At 43.8% G+C, this 19,139-nt stretch overlaps 1 protein-coding gene across 1 annotated transcript in view; it reads left to right on the plus strand.

Annotated features, from left to right (window-relative positions):
* Positions 1 to 19,139, plus strand: part of MALRD1 (MAM and LDL receptor class A domain containing 1) — a 469,130-nt gene that overhangs the window by 191,921 nt on the left and 258,070 nt on the right. Inside the window, exon 22 of the mRNA XM_073334183.1 lies at positions 16,508 to 16,664. Coding sequence (XP_073190284.1) covers positions 16,508 to 16,664 — 157 coding nt within the window. The remainder of the gene's footprint in view (positions 1 to 16,507; positions 16,665 to 19,139) is intronic.

Below are 19,139 nucleotides of genomic sequence, written 5' to 3' on the forward strand. Positions count from 1 at the left end.
TGGATATGAGTCAGCAGTGTGCCCTTGTTGCCAGGAAGGCCATTGGCATTTTGGGATGTATAAGTAGGGGCATAGCGAGCAGATCAAGGGACGTGATCGTCCCCCTCTATTCGACATTGGTGAGGCCTCATCTGGAGTACTGTGTCCAGTTTTGGGCCCCACACTACAAGAAGGATGTGGATAAATTGGAGAGAGACCAGCGAAGGGAAACAAAAATGATTAGGGGTCTGGAACACATGACTTATGAGGAGAGGCTAAGGGAACTGGGATTGTTTAGTCTGCAGAAGAGAAGAATGAGGGGGGATTTGATAGCTGCTTTCACTCCCTGAGAGGGGGTTCCAGAGAGGATGGTTCTAGACTATTCTCAGTGGTAGAAGAGGACAGGACAAGGAGTAATGGTCTCAAGTTGCAGTGGGGGAGGTTTAGGTTGGATATTAGGAAAAACTTTTTCACTAGGAGGGTGGTGAAACACTGGAATGTGTTACCTAGGGAGGTGGTGGAATCTCCTTAGAAGTTTTTAAGGTCAGGCTTGACAAAGCCCTGGCTGGGATGATTTAATTGGGGATTGGTCCTGCTTTGAGCAGGGGGTTGGACTAGATGACCTCCTGAGGTCCCTTCCAACCCTGATATTCTATGATTCTATGAACTCTTCTGGCTCTATCAATCTGTTTCTTCACTTCCGCAGGTGGGTATTGTAGTTGTAAGAATGCTTGACAGAGATCTTGTAGGTGTTTGTCTCTGTCTGAGGTGTTGGAGCAAATGCGGTTGTATCGCAGAGCTTGGCTGTAGACGATGGATCGTGTGGTGTGGTCAGGGTGAAAGCTGGAGGCATGTAGGTAGGAATAGCGGTCAGTAGGTTTCCGATATAGGGTGGTGTTTATGTGACCATCGTTTATTAGCACTGTAGTGTCCAGGAAGTGGATCTCTTGTATGGCCTGGACCAGGCTGAGGTTGATGGTGGGATGGAAATTGTTGAAATCATGGTGGAATTCCTCAAGGGCTTCTTTTCCATGGGTCCAGATGATGAAGATGTCATCAATATAGCGCAAATAGAGTAGGGGCGTTAGGGGACGAGAGCTGAGGAAGCATTGTTCTAAGTCAGCCATAAAAATGTTGGCATACTGTGGGGCCATGCGGGTACCCATAGCAGTGCCGCTGATCTGAAGGTATACATTGTCCCCAAATGTAAAATAGGTATGGGTAAGGACAAAGTCACAAAGTTCAGCCACCAGGTTAGCCGTGACATTATCGGGGATAGTGTTCTTGACGGCTTTTAGTCCATCTTTGTGTGGAATGTTGGTGTAGAGGGCTTCTACATCCATAGTGGCCAGGATGGTGTTATCAGGAAGATCACCGATGGATTGTAGTTTCCTCAGGAAGTCAGTGGTGTCTCGAAGGTAGCTGGGAGTGCTGGTAGCGTAGGGCCTGAGGAGGAAGTCTCCATAGCCAGACAATCCTGCTGTCAGGGTGCCAATGCCTGAGATGATGGGGCGCCCAGGATTTCCAGGTTTATGGATCTTGGGTAGTAGATACAATATCCCAGGTTGGGGTTCCAGGGGTGTGTCTGTGCGGATTTGATCTTGTGCTTTCTCAGGGAGTTTCTTGAGCAAATGCTGTAGTTTCTTTTGGTAACTCTCAGTGGGATCAGAGGGTAATGGCTTGTGGAAAGTGGTGTTGGAGAGCTGCCGAGCAGCCTCTTATTCATATTCCGACCTAAACAGCACCTCCTTTGTCAGCCTTTTTGATTATGATGTCAGAGTTGTTTCTGAGGCTGTGGATGGCATTGTGTTCTGCACGGCTAAGGTTGTGGGGTAAGTGATGCTGCTTTTCCACAATTTCAGCCCGTGCACGTCGGCGGAAACACTCTATGTAGAAGTCCAGTCTGCTGTTTCGACCTTCAGGAGGAGTCCACCTAGAATCCTTCTTTTTGTAGTGTTGGTAGGGAGGTCTCTGTGGATTAGTATGTTGTTCAGAGGTATGTTGGAAGTATTACTTGAGTCGGAGACGTCGAAAATAGGATTCTGGGTCACCACAGAACTGTATCATGTTCGTGGGGGTGGAGGGGCAGAAGGAGAGGCCCTGAGATAGGACAGCTGCTTCTGCTGGGCTGAGAGTATAGTTGGATAGGTTAACAATATTGCTGGGTGGGTTGAGGGAACCATTGCTGTGGCCCCTTGTGGCATGTAGTAGTTTAGAAAGTTTAGTGTCCTTTTTCTTTTGTAGAGAAGCAAAGTGTGTGTTGTAAATGGCTTGTCTAGTTTTAGTAAAGTCCAGCCACGAGGAAGTTTGTGTGGAAGGTTGTTTTTTTATGAGAGTATCCATTTTTGAGAGCTCATTCTTTATCTTTCCCTGTTTGCTGTAGAGGATGTTGATCAGGTGGTTCCGCAGTTTCTCTGAGAGCGTGTGGCACAAGGTGTCAGCATAGTCTGTGTGGTATGTAGATTGTAATGGATTTTTTACCTTCAGTCCTTTTGGTACGATGTCCATCTGTTTGCATTTGGAAAGGAAGATCATGTCTGTCTGTATCTGTACAAGTTTTTTTCATGCAGTTGATAGACTTCCACTCCATACGGCTAAATGCAGTGCCTTGCATAATGACAGGTTTCAGAGTAACAGCCGTGTTAGTCTGTATTCGCAAAAAGAAAAGGAGTACTTGTGGCACCTTAGAGACTAACCAATTTATTTGAGCATAAGCTTTCGTGAGCTACAGCTCACTTCATCGGATGCATACTGTGGAAAGTGTAGAAGATCTTTTTATACACACAAAGCATGAAAAAATACCTCCCCATACCCCACTCTCCTGCTGGTAATAGCTTATCTAAAGTGATCACTCTCCCTACAATGTGTATGATAATCAAGTTGGGCCATTTCCAGCACAAATCCAGGTTTTCTCTCACACACACACCCCCCCCCACACACAAACCCACTCTCCTGCTGGTAATAGCTTATCTAAAGTGACCACTCTCCTTACAATGTGCGTGATAATCAAGGTGGGCCATTTCCAGCACAAATCCAGGGTTTAACAAGAGCGTCTGAGGGGGGGTGGAGGGTAGGAAAAAACAAGAGGAAATAGGTTACCTTGCATAATGACTTAGCCACTCCCAGTCTCTATTCAAGCCTAAGTTAATTGTATCCAATTTGCAAATGAATTCCAATTCAACAGTTTCTCGCTGGAGTCTGGATTTGAAGTTTTTTTGTTGTAATATTGCAACTTTCATGTCTTTAATCGTGTGACCAGAGAGATTGAAGTGTTCTCCGACTGGTTTATGAATGTTATAATTTTTGATATCTGATTTGTGTCCATTTATTCTTTTACGTAGAGACTGTCCAGTTTGACCAATGTACATGGCAGAGGGGCATTGCTGGCACATGATGGCTTTCCTTATGTTAATCAATTGCCTCACCTTGTCATTGGGACTACTCATATGAGGAAGCTGAGCAGAGCTTGGCTTTAAAAGGTAGAAAATAGTGTACCATTGGAGCAAACTATACATTGTATTCTGGCCAGATTGTTTAACCTGTTCCATGGCACCTGGAAAGAAGACAGGTAATTAAGGATTAGACCCAGCTCGGGAGAACCAGGCTGGGTGGTCCCTACAAAGAAAGGACTGCAGAAAATAGGCAGATGGGACCCAGGGGAGAAGTAAGTAGTTGGGAGTTTCCACTTTCTGGGAAAGGAATCACATAGGGGCTTGCAGGATGGCCCTTGTTCCCTGGGACTGTCCTTGTGGGGAGAGGGCAGTGAATTAATATGAATTTAGGTGCCAAAATTTAAACACTCACATTTGAAAATTTTATCCCTAGCTCTGTGGTCTACTATCCCTGGACCTAATCCAATTTTCAGATATGTTTATGGGAGAGAAGGGAAATAAAGGAACTATTAAACTTAAACCAAATGCAAGGTAAACAAACCAAATCTCAAAATAAAATGTGAAAAGAGCCAGTTTTATCACCTCCCTGAAGCAGTAACAATAAATTTCTGTCAGTACAACTGCAGGAAGATTGGGCATCCAACTCATACTTTTGTATGCCTTTAATAGGTATAGCTTTATCACATCCTTTTGGATATCTACCTTCCAGCAAATTTACCTCTACTTAGCAATGGCCTGAAAATGATATTGCTTTTTAAATTTCCAGTTTATTATGCATGAATGTTAAACATTTGAGGGAGGTGATGAGGCAGGAACATTTTTCCAAAACCATGTTGGGATTATTTACTCTTTTGGGTAATTATTGCTGTTTAAATTACACTTTAGCACATAACCTCCAAGGTGAAGATCCACATTCCTGACCACGGTTTACTTTCAATTCCTTTTTTAATTAACTGAGAAGTTTTCAAATAGAAAACAAAGAGTCTAAGATATCAACAGAGGAAAGCCTGCAGTATTATAATCTTTCAGCAGTGCTCAGTAGTTAATCAAAAAATGTAGATTTGAGTTACCAGCTGCTGGAAATATTTTAATAATTGAAAAGTAATGAGTTTTTTGAGTGGGGGAGGTGGAAAATCCTCTTCCTCTGACTCAGTGGCCACTGTTAATTTGAGCAAAAGATAAGTATGAGTCAGGAGTATAGAAAAGCAACCCAGACATGTAGTAGAGGGATGAGATTATCTGGAGTTGATAATCCCTTTTAACATAATTGAAAATGATACATTTTACTGAACATGATTTGCTTTAATACTGCATATTTAGGCCCTGTTCCTGCAGTAAGTTCCACACAAGTGGACCCTTCATCCACATAAAAGTCTTTTTGAAGTCATCGGGGTGTTGTGCAAGCAGCTGCATAGATTGGGGGCTGTTGCATTAATTTAGATGCAATATATGAACTAAAGGTGTTAACATGACCCAGTCACTGTCCAACATTAAACAAAGTGCAGGGCTTGGTATAAAGATACCTCAGTTTACTTAGCACCACGACTAATACACCATTAAAATAGTTAAACCATTTCAAATGTAAAGTATGAAATCAGGTGTTCATTTTAACAACATCCCTTTTTCCCTTTCCCTTTAGCTGCAGTGGGTTTTTAAAAGGAAACCTCCCTGTTGTTTGACAGTCTCTTAGATCGTATTAATGATGGTAATAACTGTTCTTTTGGGGGGAAAAAAAATTGGTTGAGATGGGCTGCTGCTGTTGCTCTTGTAAAAGTCCAGTGTTAGGGCATGGCTACACTTGTAGATGTAGAGGGCTGTGAGTTAAACCAGCCCTCGGAGAGTGCAGTAGGGAAAGCGCTGCAGTCTGTCCACACTCCTCAGCTGCAAGCGCACTGGCGTGGCCACATTTGCAGCACTTATAGCGGCATTGGGAGCAGTGCATTATGGGCAGCTATCCCATAGAGCACCTCTTCCCATTCTGGCACTGTGGCTTGTGGGAAGGGGACAGGGAGTGGGGGGTTGCAGGGCATTCTGGGTCCTGTCTCAATGCCCCGTGGTCCATCGGTTCGCATCCCAGCAATCCCTGTGTTCCGTCCACATCTGGTGTCATCTTTCAACGTTTTTTGAACTGCGCGCTCTGTCTTCCCTTTCAGTCTGGGGGAATGGAGCCCAAAGTGCTGAGGAATATGCTGATAAGTCTCACCAGCATGTCCTGTTTGGCAGTCAGGTTACTCCATAAGCTACAAACTGACTGTGAGGTGTCCGACGATGATGTCGAATCGCGTAACGCATATGACACAAGATTGCTTGTGGCATTCACGGACATGCTCACCACCATGAAACGCCACTTTTGGGCTTGGGAAACAAGCTCTGAGTGGTGGGATCACATTGTCATGCAAGTCTGGGATGACGAGCAGTGGCTGCAGCACTTTCAGGTGAGACAAGCCAATTTCATGGGACTGTGTGAGGAGCTCGCCCCCACCCTGCGGCACAAGGACATGAGATTGAGCACTGCCATGCTGTTGGAGAAGCAGGTGGCTATTGCAATCTGGAAGCTGGCAACCCCAGATAGCTACCAATCGGTCACTAACCAGCTTGGAATGGGAAAATCGACTGTTGGAATCATGTTGATGCAAGTTTGCAGGGCCATTAATCATCCTGCTCAGAAGAACCATAACTATAGGTAACATTCATGACATTGTGGCTGGCTTTGCACAGTTGGGTTTCCCTAACTGTGGAGGGGCAATAGATGGGACGCATATTCAAATTCTGGCACAGGCCCACCTCCGACTATGTTAATCAGAAGGGGTGTTCTCTATGGTTCTCCAGGTGCTTGTGGATCACCGTGAGCATTTCATTGACATTAACGCAGGCTGGCCCAGAAAAGTGCATGACGCACACATCTTTTGGAACACAGGCCTTCTTAGGAAGCTGCAAGCCAGGACTTTCTTCCCAGATCACTGTAGGGGAAGTCGAAATATCTATTGTGATCCTTGGAGACCCCACTTAGCCTTTAATGCCATGGCTTATGAAACCCTACACAGAGAGCCTTGATAGCAGTAAGGAGCGGTTGAACAACAGGCTGAGTCGGTGCAGAATGACTGTGGAGTGTGCTTTTGGCTGTTTAAAGGGCCGCTGGCGCTGTCTGTATGGGAAGCTGGACCTGACCGATGACAACATCCCTGTGGTAATATCCATGTGCTGTACCCTCCATAACATTTGTGAAGGGAAGGGTGAAAGATTCACTTGAGCATGGAACTCAGAGGTTCAACACCTGGAGGCTGAATTTGAACAGCCAGAGAGCAGGGCTATTAGAGGGCCTAGCAAGGGGCTGCAAGGATTAGGGATGCCTTAAAGGAAAAATTTGAGGCTGAAAGCCACCAGTAATGTTTGGTGCCATGCACGGGAGTGAAGAACAGTGGTTCCAATGTTAGTAGGAATCTGTGTTTGCTACAGTGACTTGCAGTGCCTGTTGCTTTCCTGGGCTAAGGTATCTTTTACTTAATGCAATAATAAAGAATGTTTTCAAAGCCAAAAAATCCATTTATTTAAAAGAAAATTAATTTATTGAAAAGAAACACAACTGCTTGGGAAACAGAAAAGGCAAGGGGGTGGAGTGAGGAATGGTTAAATCACAGACTTGCCTATGTCCTGTTCTCATACTCTGCCTTCCTGTCTGGAGTGCTGTACAATGAGTGCTGCACTTCAGGCTGGCTAAAATGCATGGTGATGGGGATTGAGTGTAGTGGGTAAGGATCGTAGTTTGCAGGGCTGGGTGGTGAAGCTACAGGTATTGGACGCAGCTGGGGTGATAAGAACCCGGATGTGGGGGAAAATGTGTTGGAGGTGAGATGAGGGCACAAGGGAAAGAGTTTTGGGACAAAGGCTGCAGGGGGAGGTGGGCACAGTAGTGCTCCGCCTGCATGGCTATGAGCGCCTGTATTGAGTCTGCTTGGCTCTCCATAATGCTTAGCAGCTGCTCTGTGCTTTGGTGCCGGTGTTCCGCATTCTGCTGGTGGACCCTCCTTTCAGTCTCCTGCCACTCCTGCGCTTTTTGATTTTCATTAAAGGGCTGCTTCATTACTTCATTCAGCATGTCCTCTTTGCTTCTACGTGGCCTCTTCCTAATTCTTTGGAGTCTTTCAGCCGGTGATAACACGGATGGCTGAGATCTCAAGGTTGCATCTGTAAAGGCGAAATGCAACATTTAACAGAGGCAGCATTGTTCACACCAGACAGAGCAATGATTGACCCATACTTAAAGACAAGCACAGTCTACACAATAGCAGAATTTTCCCGTCCCAAAGCGAGTGCACATAATCCACAGGAGTCCCAAAATGGTGAGTAAGCATGGGGCAAGGGGGACTGATTGTTTCACGGCCATACTGTCCTCTGGGTTTCTGTGCCTTGGGGAGAGCTAACAGCTGCAGGGGGCCCCTATACTGAACACTGTCTCCACATTTTCCACAGGAGTTCATTCTGGAAGATATCTCGCTGCTGAGGGTGACCTGGGAAGCAAGGGAGGGTCTTCTACTACAATGCGGCTTCCGCCCTGGCCCATATGCAGCTTGCCTGTGTGCAGCAATGGTCCTACCGCCCCTCACAGCACAGTGGCATGGACATGTTAGCCTGACAGGAACAAGGAGCACCGTAGCTCTCCCAAGGAACCTGCGCAAGCGCATTGCCCAGCTTCTGCATGAGACCTTTGAAGAGATTGCTGAGGCCGAGTACTGCAATGTGAGAGAGCACATCAATGCTCTATTCCACATCTAGGCATGAATGCAGCCCTAACCCTCCTCCTCCCAAGAGCCCACACTGAATAACTTCCTTTCCAAAATAAAAGCCACTTACCGGGCACCTCCTCTGGTGTTTGTCCTTCCCCAAGCACCGGCCGCTGCAACTGGCTACCTTCTTCCTGGCTTGAGAACAGCTCCTGGCTGAATGCCTCTAGGGATGCCAGGATGTCTCCCTCCTCCTCAACACCCTCGCTCCCACTTTCCTCCTCCTCTTCCTCCTGCCTTGTTGAACTGGGCTCTGAAGTGTCCATGGTGGTACTCGGAGTGGAGGTGGGGTTGCCCCCAAGTATTGCCTCCAGCTCTTTGTAGAAATGGCAGGTCACAGGGGCAGCACCGGAGCGGCAGTTTGCCTCCTGGGCTTTGTGGTAGGCATTCCACAGCTCCTTCACTTTAACTCTGCACTGCAGTGCATCCCAGTCATGGCCCCTTTCCATCATGTCCCTTGATATCTGCCCAAAGTTATTGTAATTCCTATGGCTGGGGCACAGCTGCGACTGGACAGCTTCCTCCCAGCAAACACTGATGAGGTCCAGCACCTCGCCATTGCTCCATACTGGGGATTGCCTGGCGTGTGGAGGCATGGTCACCTGGAAAGATTCTCTGAGAGCACTCCACACCTGGCTGAGCAAACAGCAAGCGTTATGTCTCTCGTTGAGGTGGATTACCAGGAGTGCTCCAGCCACAGAGTCCGGGCGGTCTATGTGCTTTGCCAGTGTGGATGTGTTGTGAGTTAGGGTGCCCAGGGCTGCTTTAATGTGCTCAAATCGCAAGTGTAGCCAGGCCCTTAGAAGGACAAGCCCCTTGTTTAACAGTGTCTCAGATGATATTAAAGATGGTAATAACTGTCATCCCAGGTGGTGTTTAAGATTGAGCTGGAGCTGGTAGGGATGGCAATGTCACCTGCATCCTTCTCTCTCTGGTCCATTCTGGTCAGGACACCTCTCAGCATCAGGATGAAGAAGGCCTGGGGTCCCAGGAAATGGTGGGGGTGGCTGCCATGTTAGTAAATCTCACTCCAGTAGCTTCTGTCTGTCCTTCTTTTTGTTCTTTTGTGCTTTCCCCACAAAAATCTTTCTTTTTAAGGACCCAAAAAGGGAGTGATGGGTGGAATAGCCCATCCCCTCATTAGTTTGTCCACCAGTTAGGCCTAATCTCTGACATACAATTTAATTAGTCTAAACAAAAAGGCCAAGTTAATATGATTCAAGGGCTGTGTTAAAATTATGATGTGGAGTCGGAAGTTAATGAGCCAAAATTGGTATCTCACATTTGTACCTTTTCCCATCAATATTTGCTACTTACAGATTATTGTAGCGTCTCATGAAAATTGCCATTTTTTTTTATGGTTGAGCTCACGATTTGGCTAAATTTGTAGGCCCACTTGTCACAACAGGGCCTTAAAGAGTCTGTTCTCTCTTTATGCTAATCTAGACCAGGATACACTTGAGATCAGGAGATTACTATTTTAGGTCCAAGTGATGGGTGCCAAATGTGCACAGATACACTCTAGGACACCTAAGAGGAACAAACACAGGGTGGAAGTTCTCCAACCCTGATTCTTGCCTCCTAAATAGCACTGACAAGCCATCCCTCCATGATATGAGCCAAAGAGATGAGTTGTTGGACAGTGCCTGTGCTTCAGGAACATATGCCTCCTCACGCAACTATGGCAACTGTCCACAAACTATGCTCCCCGTATTCGCTTTTGACCTTTTTACAGTAATAATGTGCATGGATTGACTTGTATAGAGCAGACGTTGGCCAGAATATGGGTGATTAATTTGTCGTCATATAGGTCCTGTGCCATAAAGGCCCCTTTTCTTCTTGGTTTGAAAGCTCTTCCAAATTAGATCTGGTTGGGAATTTTTCAACAAAATGTTTTTTCATGGGAAAATGCCAGTAGGAAGAAACCAAATCTCTGTGGGACTGTATCAGTTTCAGTAAAACTTTTTCAGGTCTGGGATGGAATTTTGAGAGTAATAGGGACTAGAATAGCCACTGGCCACGTGGTTAGAGTTCTCCCCTGTGATATTAGGAGACCCATCTTCAAATCCTTCCTGAGCCTCATTTCATATCCTATATGAATGCCCTAATCTCTGGGGCAAGTGTCTCCAGAAATTTTTGAAAGGTCTTGGTTTTGACCCAGTGTGGAATGGGAACATTTTTTGAACTCTCTCAAAAGAATTTCCTACTCTGTCTCTTATCCTTTTAAGCTGGCAAAGGAATGTTAGTATGGGTGCATGTCTGCACTGCTTTTGTAGCATGTAATGCCATCTCTATATGGCTGAACTATGCAGTACCAGAAACTGGGTCTGAAGTTTACACAGTAAGAAATGTAAGTAAAATGTATTCCACTTCCTGCCTCCCTACAAGCATTGCCACAATAGCAGTTTCCTGACATTTTGTATTTTTGTTACAGTTTTTGTCAGAAATGCAGAAGGTCAGAATAATATGTGGAAGGTTATAAACCTTGTAAAGACATATATCATAGACTTAAAAATATTTAAATAGTTAGAATTTTGACCAGCCTCTTCAGAGCAGGCTACTGGCACTGTAAACAAAGAATAATGATGCTCAATGGAGAATCAAAATGTAGAATGATGGAAAGGTCAATGTAGCACAGTTTACAACCATCTTTCATGGAATATATGAGGCATTAAAATACTGATACTGTACTCTGGTGACAAAGTACATGAAAGAAATGACATAACATGAATCCTCTCTTATAAGCATCACTGTAATGAGAAGAAAGAGGAGGGGCTTAGCTCCCTCTTAGCCATTTGGTCAATGAGCTTGCAAAGTGAGGGTTCCTACTTACTGAGACCACAAAAGGTGAAGTATTAATGCGTATGTTTGTAAACCACTGATGCATCTGAGCACCAATCTATTTTAGAGATTCTCTGTGAATTTGTGGTAGTTGCAAAGTAGAGATAAGCCTGAACTAAAAACTCCATCTGTGAACATTTCCAATGGCTGGTAGAGGTCAGATTTTGATTTCAATTTTGAGCCTAGACACTATCACTATACTGAGCCAAAACTTGATTCCAAATATCCCTCAGGAGTTGGGTAGGTTTTTTCTTTTTTGCAGCCACTTCCAAACTCTGCAGCTCAAGACAATTTCTATTATGAAGCAAAGGATTAAAGTTTTACAACCTGAATTGGCAACACTGGGTTAGGGATTTTGGGAGGGCCTGCAAAACAATTTAAACACTCCCTCTCTGCCTTACACACTGTCTCTCGCTCTGTCCCTCCATCTCCCTCTCCCTCTCCAGCCCTCAAAACATGCCAGAATCCTGCTCATCCATGATCACATCAAGGTGCTTGGGGCTAACCTGAGGGTTTTGAGGAGGATGCCTACCAGAGTTTTTTTAGGCATTCCCGTATTTAGCTGACCTCCTGTATATAAAAGGGTGTTGGGAAGCCAGTGTTTGCAACAAACTCATACTTCAGAAGTGGAGTCCAGCTGCTCATGCTGAGGTCTGTGCATCCAGTGAACTCCATTAAAATGTTGGCAATTTTGTCGTTTGAAATTAATTAGTGTTACTGAAGTGTTACAGGAATTCCTGTGTCTAGGGAACTCTTAGACTAGCACAGTAAAATTAATTGCTTTCAAAGAGTAAATGTCCACAATATAATGATGCCTGCTGTAGCTGCCAATGTTGAGACAAGCTTTCCAATGGATAATTTTCCAGATGAGCCAGGGATCTAGTGGCCACTAGGCCCCCAACCACTGAAGGAGTCTGTGTGCATTGTAGTGAATTTTAGCACTCGTGTAGCACTATATTGAACACCCAATTCTGCCACCTTTATTAATGTCAAACAGTGCTCTGCTGCATGATTGGCCTCACTGAGGTGTCATTAACAAGTGTGTATTTGAGAGTGGTGCTATGCAGAGACTAAAACCAAAAACATTTTCAGATGTGTTTTAGAAAAGAAAAGGGATGAGTTAAGGGAGATGTCAGTAAATTGCATGACTGAGAAGCTGACACACCAAAAGTAAGATTGACAGCTGACCAAAGGTGCAATAGCAGATCTCCTAGACAGTGAGTTGGTAATATCTGAGTGAAAAAGCCGAAGAGGATGAGGCTCGAGGAGTAGGGTGACCAGATGTCCCATTTTATAGGGAGTATCCCAATATTCGGGGCTTTGTCTTATGTAGCTTTAAATCTTTCACTGTAAAGGCAGCTGCTTCATGCACCGTGTGCTCGGTAATAACATGAAAGTATGCGATGTTTCTAAAACTAAACTGGCTCTTGATCGAGAGAACTTTTTATAAAGGTGCAGCAAATGCAGCTAGCATTCAAGCCATGGGCCCAAAGACTGATTTCCTGGTGCCTCTTCCAAATTCTTCTGTCCTGCAACATGTGCTCCTACAAGCTTTATGCAAGTTGCAACAGCAACCAGTGTAAAAAAAACTTCAAGGGGAGCACAGTATCCACCGCTAGCTTCTCAGTTTTGTGAGGAAAGTTGCTGCTTCATTCTATGTTATTACCCGCAGGTAATAGAAAAGCATTTCTGGTGAAAGCCCAACTTTGCAAGAGCTGCACCAATGAATTCCCGTCTTTTAGGTGTGGTTCAAACCACCGGAGGTGATTTTAGACACACCTGCGCTAGTTCTGGGCTATGGAAGCAGCGCATTCCAATAAGCAGCCAAATTTCTACTTCTCAAAAGTTTTTGAGGTATGGTTGAGACGAGGGTATTCCTGTTATGAAGAAGGGTATTTAAACTTATTCATACATCTTTTATGACTCTCCAGGAAAGATTTTGATGGAGAAACCCAAAGCAAAACCAGGAATTCCAAATTACCTCAGAATGATTGAATGTCACTGAGGTAATGGCCTTGCACAATAAGGCTAGCCATGGGAACAGCAATTAGACTCACTTGAACCAGGAGGCTATCTGCAACTATGCAGGTTCCAGAACATTACCATTTCCCCTGTGTGCAGCTTTATTGGGGAAAACTGTTAAAAATGCCAGGTCTGCTCTTAACTTTTTCATCTGGTTTACCTTAATTCAGATAAAACTTGGGTAAACTTTGGTCTGATTTCTTATGGCTGAAATAGCTGCCCTGCAAACATCTACATCATCATCGTGGAACAATAGCTTTGCAATTACTGGAGTGAGATCATCAGCCAGTGTAAATCTCCATTGATTTCAAGCTCCTTGAAGTCAATGGAGCAATGTGATTTACACCAGCCCCTACTTTTTAAAATCGTGTGTTCTGCTTTTGTTTCATGAAAAGCTTCACTGATAGGTGGCTTATACAAAGTTTTATTTGAGAAGGCATTTTAACGGGTGTCTTGGAGGGCCAGGCAGCCTAGTGGTTAGAGCTGCTGGCTTCCAGCCCCCTGCTTGCCTCAACCAAGCAGGGGGCTGAGAGCCAGCAACTCTAACCACTAGGCTGCCTAGCCTCGAAGCCACCTGTTAAAAAAGGAATAAGGGGACCCAGCTCCTCCCTCTCCACCAGGTCCCAGCCCAGGGCCCTGTGTACATCAACCCCTGAATGGGGCAGAAAGGCGGGGGGGGGGGGAGAGGGAAAGTGCCCCTCCCAGCAGGGAGTCAGAATCTGCTGCCCTGGGCTACTTCCTACCAGTCTGTTCAGTTTGGGGCATTGCCCCTCGAGTCCAGTTTCCTGGGAAGCCTGCTTCCCATAGGGTTCCCTCTTGGGTTTTGGGCAGCATCTTGCTGCAGTCCCAGGCTTCTTCATGTGGAGCAGCCATCAGTTGGTGACGGTGAGCCCCACAATGTCTCTGGGGTTCGCTCACTCAGTTACCTTAGGTGCTGGAGACTCCTTGGCTGGTGCTTACTCCCAGTTTGGCTGCAGGTATAACGGGGCAAGGCTTGCTGAGCCTGAAGGCTCTCTTTAACCTCTGCTGTGCTGCTTCATCACAGTCTACCTATAAACTTCCATGCACTTTCCTTCTGTTATAAGACAGGAATATTTAAAGACTGGGGACTGGTTAGCAATGTTTTATGTGTGATGGTGGACATGTTAGCTCAGATCATTACTGCTTCTCTCATGCAAGTATTTGATTTCACCTGTGCCTATGTGCCTGGATAGACCCAGCCAACATGCTGCTGTGTTTTTGTTTTGTTCTTCATTTTTCCCTTATGAATCATACATATTTCATTTACCCCAATTAACATAAGAGATTATCTGCAAAATGACATACCACTGCCCAGATAAACCCTTCATTTTATGAGACCTGTAACTACTTCATGTTTTACCCCTAACTCAAAAAGACATAATGGGAATTATTTGCCTCTTTATTTACAGAGGTTTTTATACATGGTGTTGTAGCAATACCATCTCATACAGTAATCATAGCAACTTCACCAGCTAAACAAGGTAGGGCCAGACCAGAGCTTGTATGGGAAACCTCCAAGGAACACCTAGTGACTTTAGAAAAGTATTGCTGCTGATAGCTGGGTAGTAATCTTTTTTCCCCCTATCAGTTCTGAACCATGGAACTGTTATGGTTGGCATGTAAGGGTATTGTGCTACTGAAGGTGGTGTCTTCCTACCAAAATGTTCTCCACAGCTTCACAGTGATACGGTATTTGCCTTCACTTCCTCTTCTGCACTTAAAATAAATAGGCTGAAACTGTAGGAGGGGTGGAAACTCTATGTCTAAAGTCATAAGTTAGGCATTGATTGCAGGGGTTAGGAAAAACTTAAGTTCTGGGCAATTCATTACATCATTTTTCATTACTGGGACTTTAAACCTTCCTGTTCAGCAAAACTTTTAACAGTAAAGAAAATGAGCCATTAGAACAGCATGTGGGATGTGGTGGATTTTCTATCACTTGAAGTTTCTAAAATTGGGATTTGGATGAGTTTCTAAAACATATGCTCTACTCAAGCACAAGATATAGGCCTGTTGGAGGAATTACTGGGTGAGTTCTATGGCATGTGCTATTGCAAGAGGTCAGACCAGATTCTCATAATGGACCTCGCCTTAAAATCTACGAATGGAGGCAAGATACTGGCTATAGTGATCATTGGTGTGATCTAATAAGATAATTTCTATGTTTCTAACTTCTTATAGCATGCACTATTCAGCAACCCCAGATGTTCTACCCCAGAGATGGATCATTTTACCTGCCAATGATATGCAATCATATGTATATCCCTCATCTACCTTAGAGGCATTCTGGGGCTTAATTAATATTTGTTATAACACTTTAATATTATCTAATGAAAGGTGCTGTATAAAGTATTATTACAGTTTTCTAGTGATAAACTTGCATACCTTCTCTCAAAGTGACTCCAATTGCATAACTATCATTTTCCCCCTTCAGAACAAGAGAGAGGAAGTCTATGGCTAAAGCACTAATGAACAGATTTGTATTAATTATTTTAAAATGTTCTTTAAAGAAGCAGTTTCAAGTCCAAGGCTTCAAGGAATCTCAACTGGATTATTGAAAAATGTGCAGAATTTGTAATATCTATTCATTCCCCTTGAGCTGCTGGAACTCATCAACAAAACAATGCACCAAATTCTGACTGCAAGTGACAAGATCCTTTAGGAACTGGTATCTAATGGTTAGAGCTGAGAGCCTGAATGTTAGGCTTCTATTTCTGGCTCAGCTATTTTACAGAAGCATCTCTGCAAGAAACCAACCTCCCAACCCACTCCCTTATTTCTAGGATGACCATATTTCCCAAAGTGAAAATGGGACACCGTGCAGCGCTCGTCTGAGCCGCCTGGTGTAGCCTCTCACCTGAGCCCCACTGCCCAGTGCTGGGGCTGACAGTCTGAGGCTGGGTGCCCGGCGTTCCTGTACACCATCCCCCTCTTCCCCCTGCCGAACATTCCTCCATGAGCCCCTAGGGGGCTGTGCCCCACTTTTTTGGCAAAACTGGGCTTTTGTCCCATTTGCTTTTGTCAACTGATAATCTATTGCCGGCCAGGCACAGTTAAGACCTATAGGACCTTGTGCAAGATTTTAAAAAATGGATCCTAAAGTTGGATCCTAAACCCTTCTTTAGTCTCCTAAATAAGTGATGCAAAATTGCTCAAAATTGCTGAGCACTCAGCAGCCTCCACTGAAGTCAATGGAAGCTTCTGGGTGCTCATGGCTCAGTCACGTATATCAATCATGAAAATCAGGTTGTTTAGGATCCTAACTTTAGTAACCAAATCTCAGCTTCAACTTCATTGTGAAATGGGAATAACACCTGTCTTCCCAGGGGTTTTGTAAGATTTACTGATATATTAATAAATTAAAGAGCTTGTGGATCCTCAGATGATTGCAAAACAGTATTACCATTTGCAAATCTAGAATTTTACTATGAATAGATGTATTGTTTTAATAAACTCTGCTTCTCTGAACAGGGTGACTAAAGAAGGCTGGTATCTGTATGCAGACAGTTCAAATGGAAAATTTGGTCATACTGCTGAAATTGTCACTCCAGTCATTTCGATCACTGGACCCAAATGCAAACTGGTATTTTGGAACCATATGAATGGTGCAACAGTGGGTTCTCTGCAGGTATGGAAACGACATTAGAGTTTTCTGAAATTACTGTATGAAAGTCATGCCCTATCATTTAGTTTCATCGAGTGTAGACTGCTGATAAATGATAATGAACAATTATCCACACTTCACTCCCCACAATATGGTGTGACTGAGGGAAGTGTTAGCTGGAGTAAGCTCCTGAAATGGTAACTTTTTACAACATAGATGCAGCTTCTGTACAAGTAAAGCTTTGTACAGCATAATCTCTTTTGCGACTAAGATACATTGAGTAGATATCTGAACATCAGAGATCTGTGGATGTGACCAAAGGGTTACAATATGAAACTATCTTTTATTGGTTTTTTTTTTAATTGTCTCATCGGTATGATTTCCCCTGGAGGTTTCATTCGTATTGTTGCTTAATTTGATTGAAACAAGCCGAACTGAGATTTTACTAGCAGTTAACTATAAAAAAAATGTTTACCCGTACCCCATTCTGCACTCCACTGTAAAAAGGAAAACACTTACGTTTAGTTTACACAAATACCTAACTCATTTAACAGCACATTGGCCCCACTCACCTGAACTAAGAGAATAAAACAGGGAAACAATTCTAGACAGGTTTTATTGCAGCAAGTATAAATTATTTTTATGGTGTTATAAATAGAACAACAGCCGCATTTCAAAAATCCATAGTAAAAATATTTCGGATAAAATACACAAAGGCCAGATCTCAGCTGGTGTAAACTGGCAAAACTCCACTGACTACTCAAACACTATAAGTACTTTAAAAAGGATGCTGAAAAACTGGACAGAGTTAAGAGAAGATTGAATGATTCATGGTCTGGAAACAGTCCTGCCTCTGAGAGATGTAAGGAACTGTAAGAGATGTATCACCCTATTTAGCTTTTCAAAAGAAAGGTTAAAAGGGGAGTTGATGATGATCTATAATTACCTACAGAGGGAGAATATACCTGATACTAGAGGGCTCATTATTCTAGCAAATAAAGGTATTACAAGATTTGATGGCTGAAAGTTGACATCAGCTATGTTCAAACTTAAAATAAGACTTTTTTAATAGCGAAGATAACTCACCACTAAAAACAAGGGATGTGGTAAATTCTCCATCACCCACAGTCTTTAAACCAAAAGTGGCTCTCTTTCTAAAAGGTTTGCTTTAGTTCAGCCACAAACTATTGGGATGGATACAGGAATCACCAGGTAAAATTCCAAGGTCTGGGTTAAGTAGAAGGTCAGACTCATATTGGTCCCTTCTAGCCTTAAAAATATATTATGCATCTGTCTGTGATTCAAAAATATTGGAACTAACTAATCCTGGAGCTTTCATTTAACTGTTTTGGTACCAATCAAAAGCTCTTTTCCGGTGCCTTGTTTGGGAATAAATTGGAAAAGCTTTCCTCACTAGTATTCCAAGGTCTGGTATCAGATAAAAAATTGTGGTCAAAGTCTGAATTAAGTACTCTCCCGCTTACAATATGCACATCTATCCAGTAGAAACAATAAAAACAGTTGCATAATTTAATTGCCAAAAAACTGCATTTTGTATCTGCAAAGCAAGATGGCCGAACTTTCTCAGCTTTCTACTTTATTGTTATTAGCTGCTGGATGTAGGTGTAACTTACTAGGACAAAGAAACAGATAAGAGAGACAAGCTGGAAGCTTAAATCAGGCATTCTCAGTGTAATGAGGATTCAGAACTGGTCATATATCCCCCTAATAGGCCTTCATCCTGCAAAGTACTGAATATTCCAGGCCTGATCTAGCAAATCATTTAAGCGTGTAACTTTAAGCATATGAATAGGCACATTGATCTCAGTAGTAGTATTCACATTCTTAATGTTATGTATGTATTTAAATACTTTGTTAGATGGGGCAGGAGTTTTCAACATATGGCAGGATTATGCCCACAGCCACTATTAATGCATGCTAGCGAGTTTTGTTTTGATTTCTGAGGTACATCTGAATCAATGAGGCCCGGAGCCTACCTTTTCCTTATGACCTCTCTTTCCACTGCCTCACTTTTTGTTCTCCTTGTCACTTTCCTATATGTAGTTTAGGATCCAACATTCACACAAACCCACATATACATAATTCTGTGTTACCTAATCCTCCATCTTGCTTTTCTCCTAGACAGAGGGAAGAACACACGGGGAGCAGTAGAAGCATTAACATTCCTGATCCCTTAAGTTAGTGGAGCTGAGATGAGCCAGAACCAAAGTCCTCTCAAATCAAAGATCCAAACCCCTCTCAAATTTTGGGGACATTCATATTTGGATCCAGTCTTGGCATCTCAGGCCCTTCTTGTAGGACAGGGTTTGGGGAGACTGTATCCCCCAGAATTGCATGTGGAGGGGAACCTCAGTGCATGGATTCTCACCTCCTGCACAAAAGGGGGGCTCAGACATGCTCGTGGTACCACTGTTGCCAGCACCCAGTGCCGAGAGGCTGAACAACAGCTTGAGTTGGTTCGTTACCCGGTGTGCTGCA

The sequence above is a fragment of the Lepidochelys kempii genome, chromosome 2 (genome assembly GCF_965140265.1).
Source record: "Lepidochelys kempii isolate rLepKem1 chromosome 2, rLepKem1.hap2, whole genome shotgun sequence".
NCBI classification, from domain to species: Eukaryota; Metazoa; Chordata; order Testudines; family Cheloniidae; genus Lepidochelys; species Lepidochelys kempii.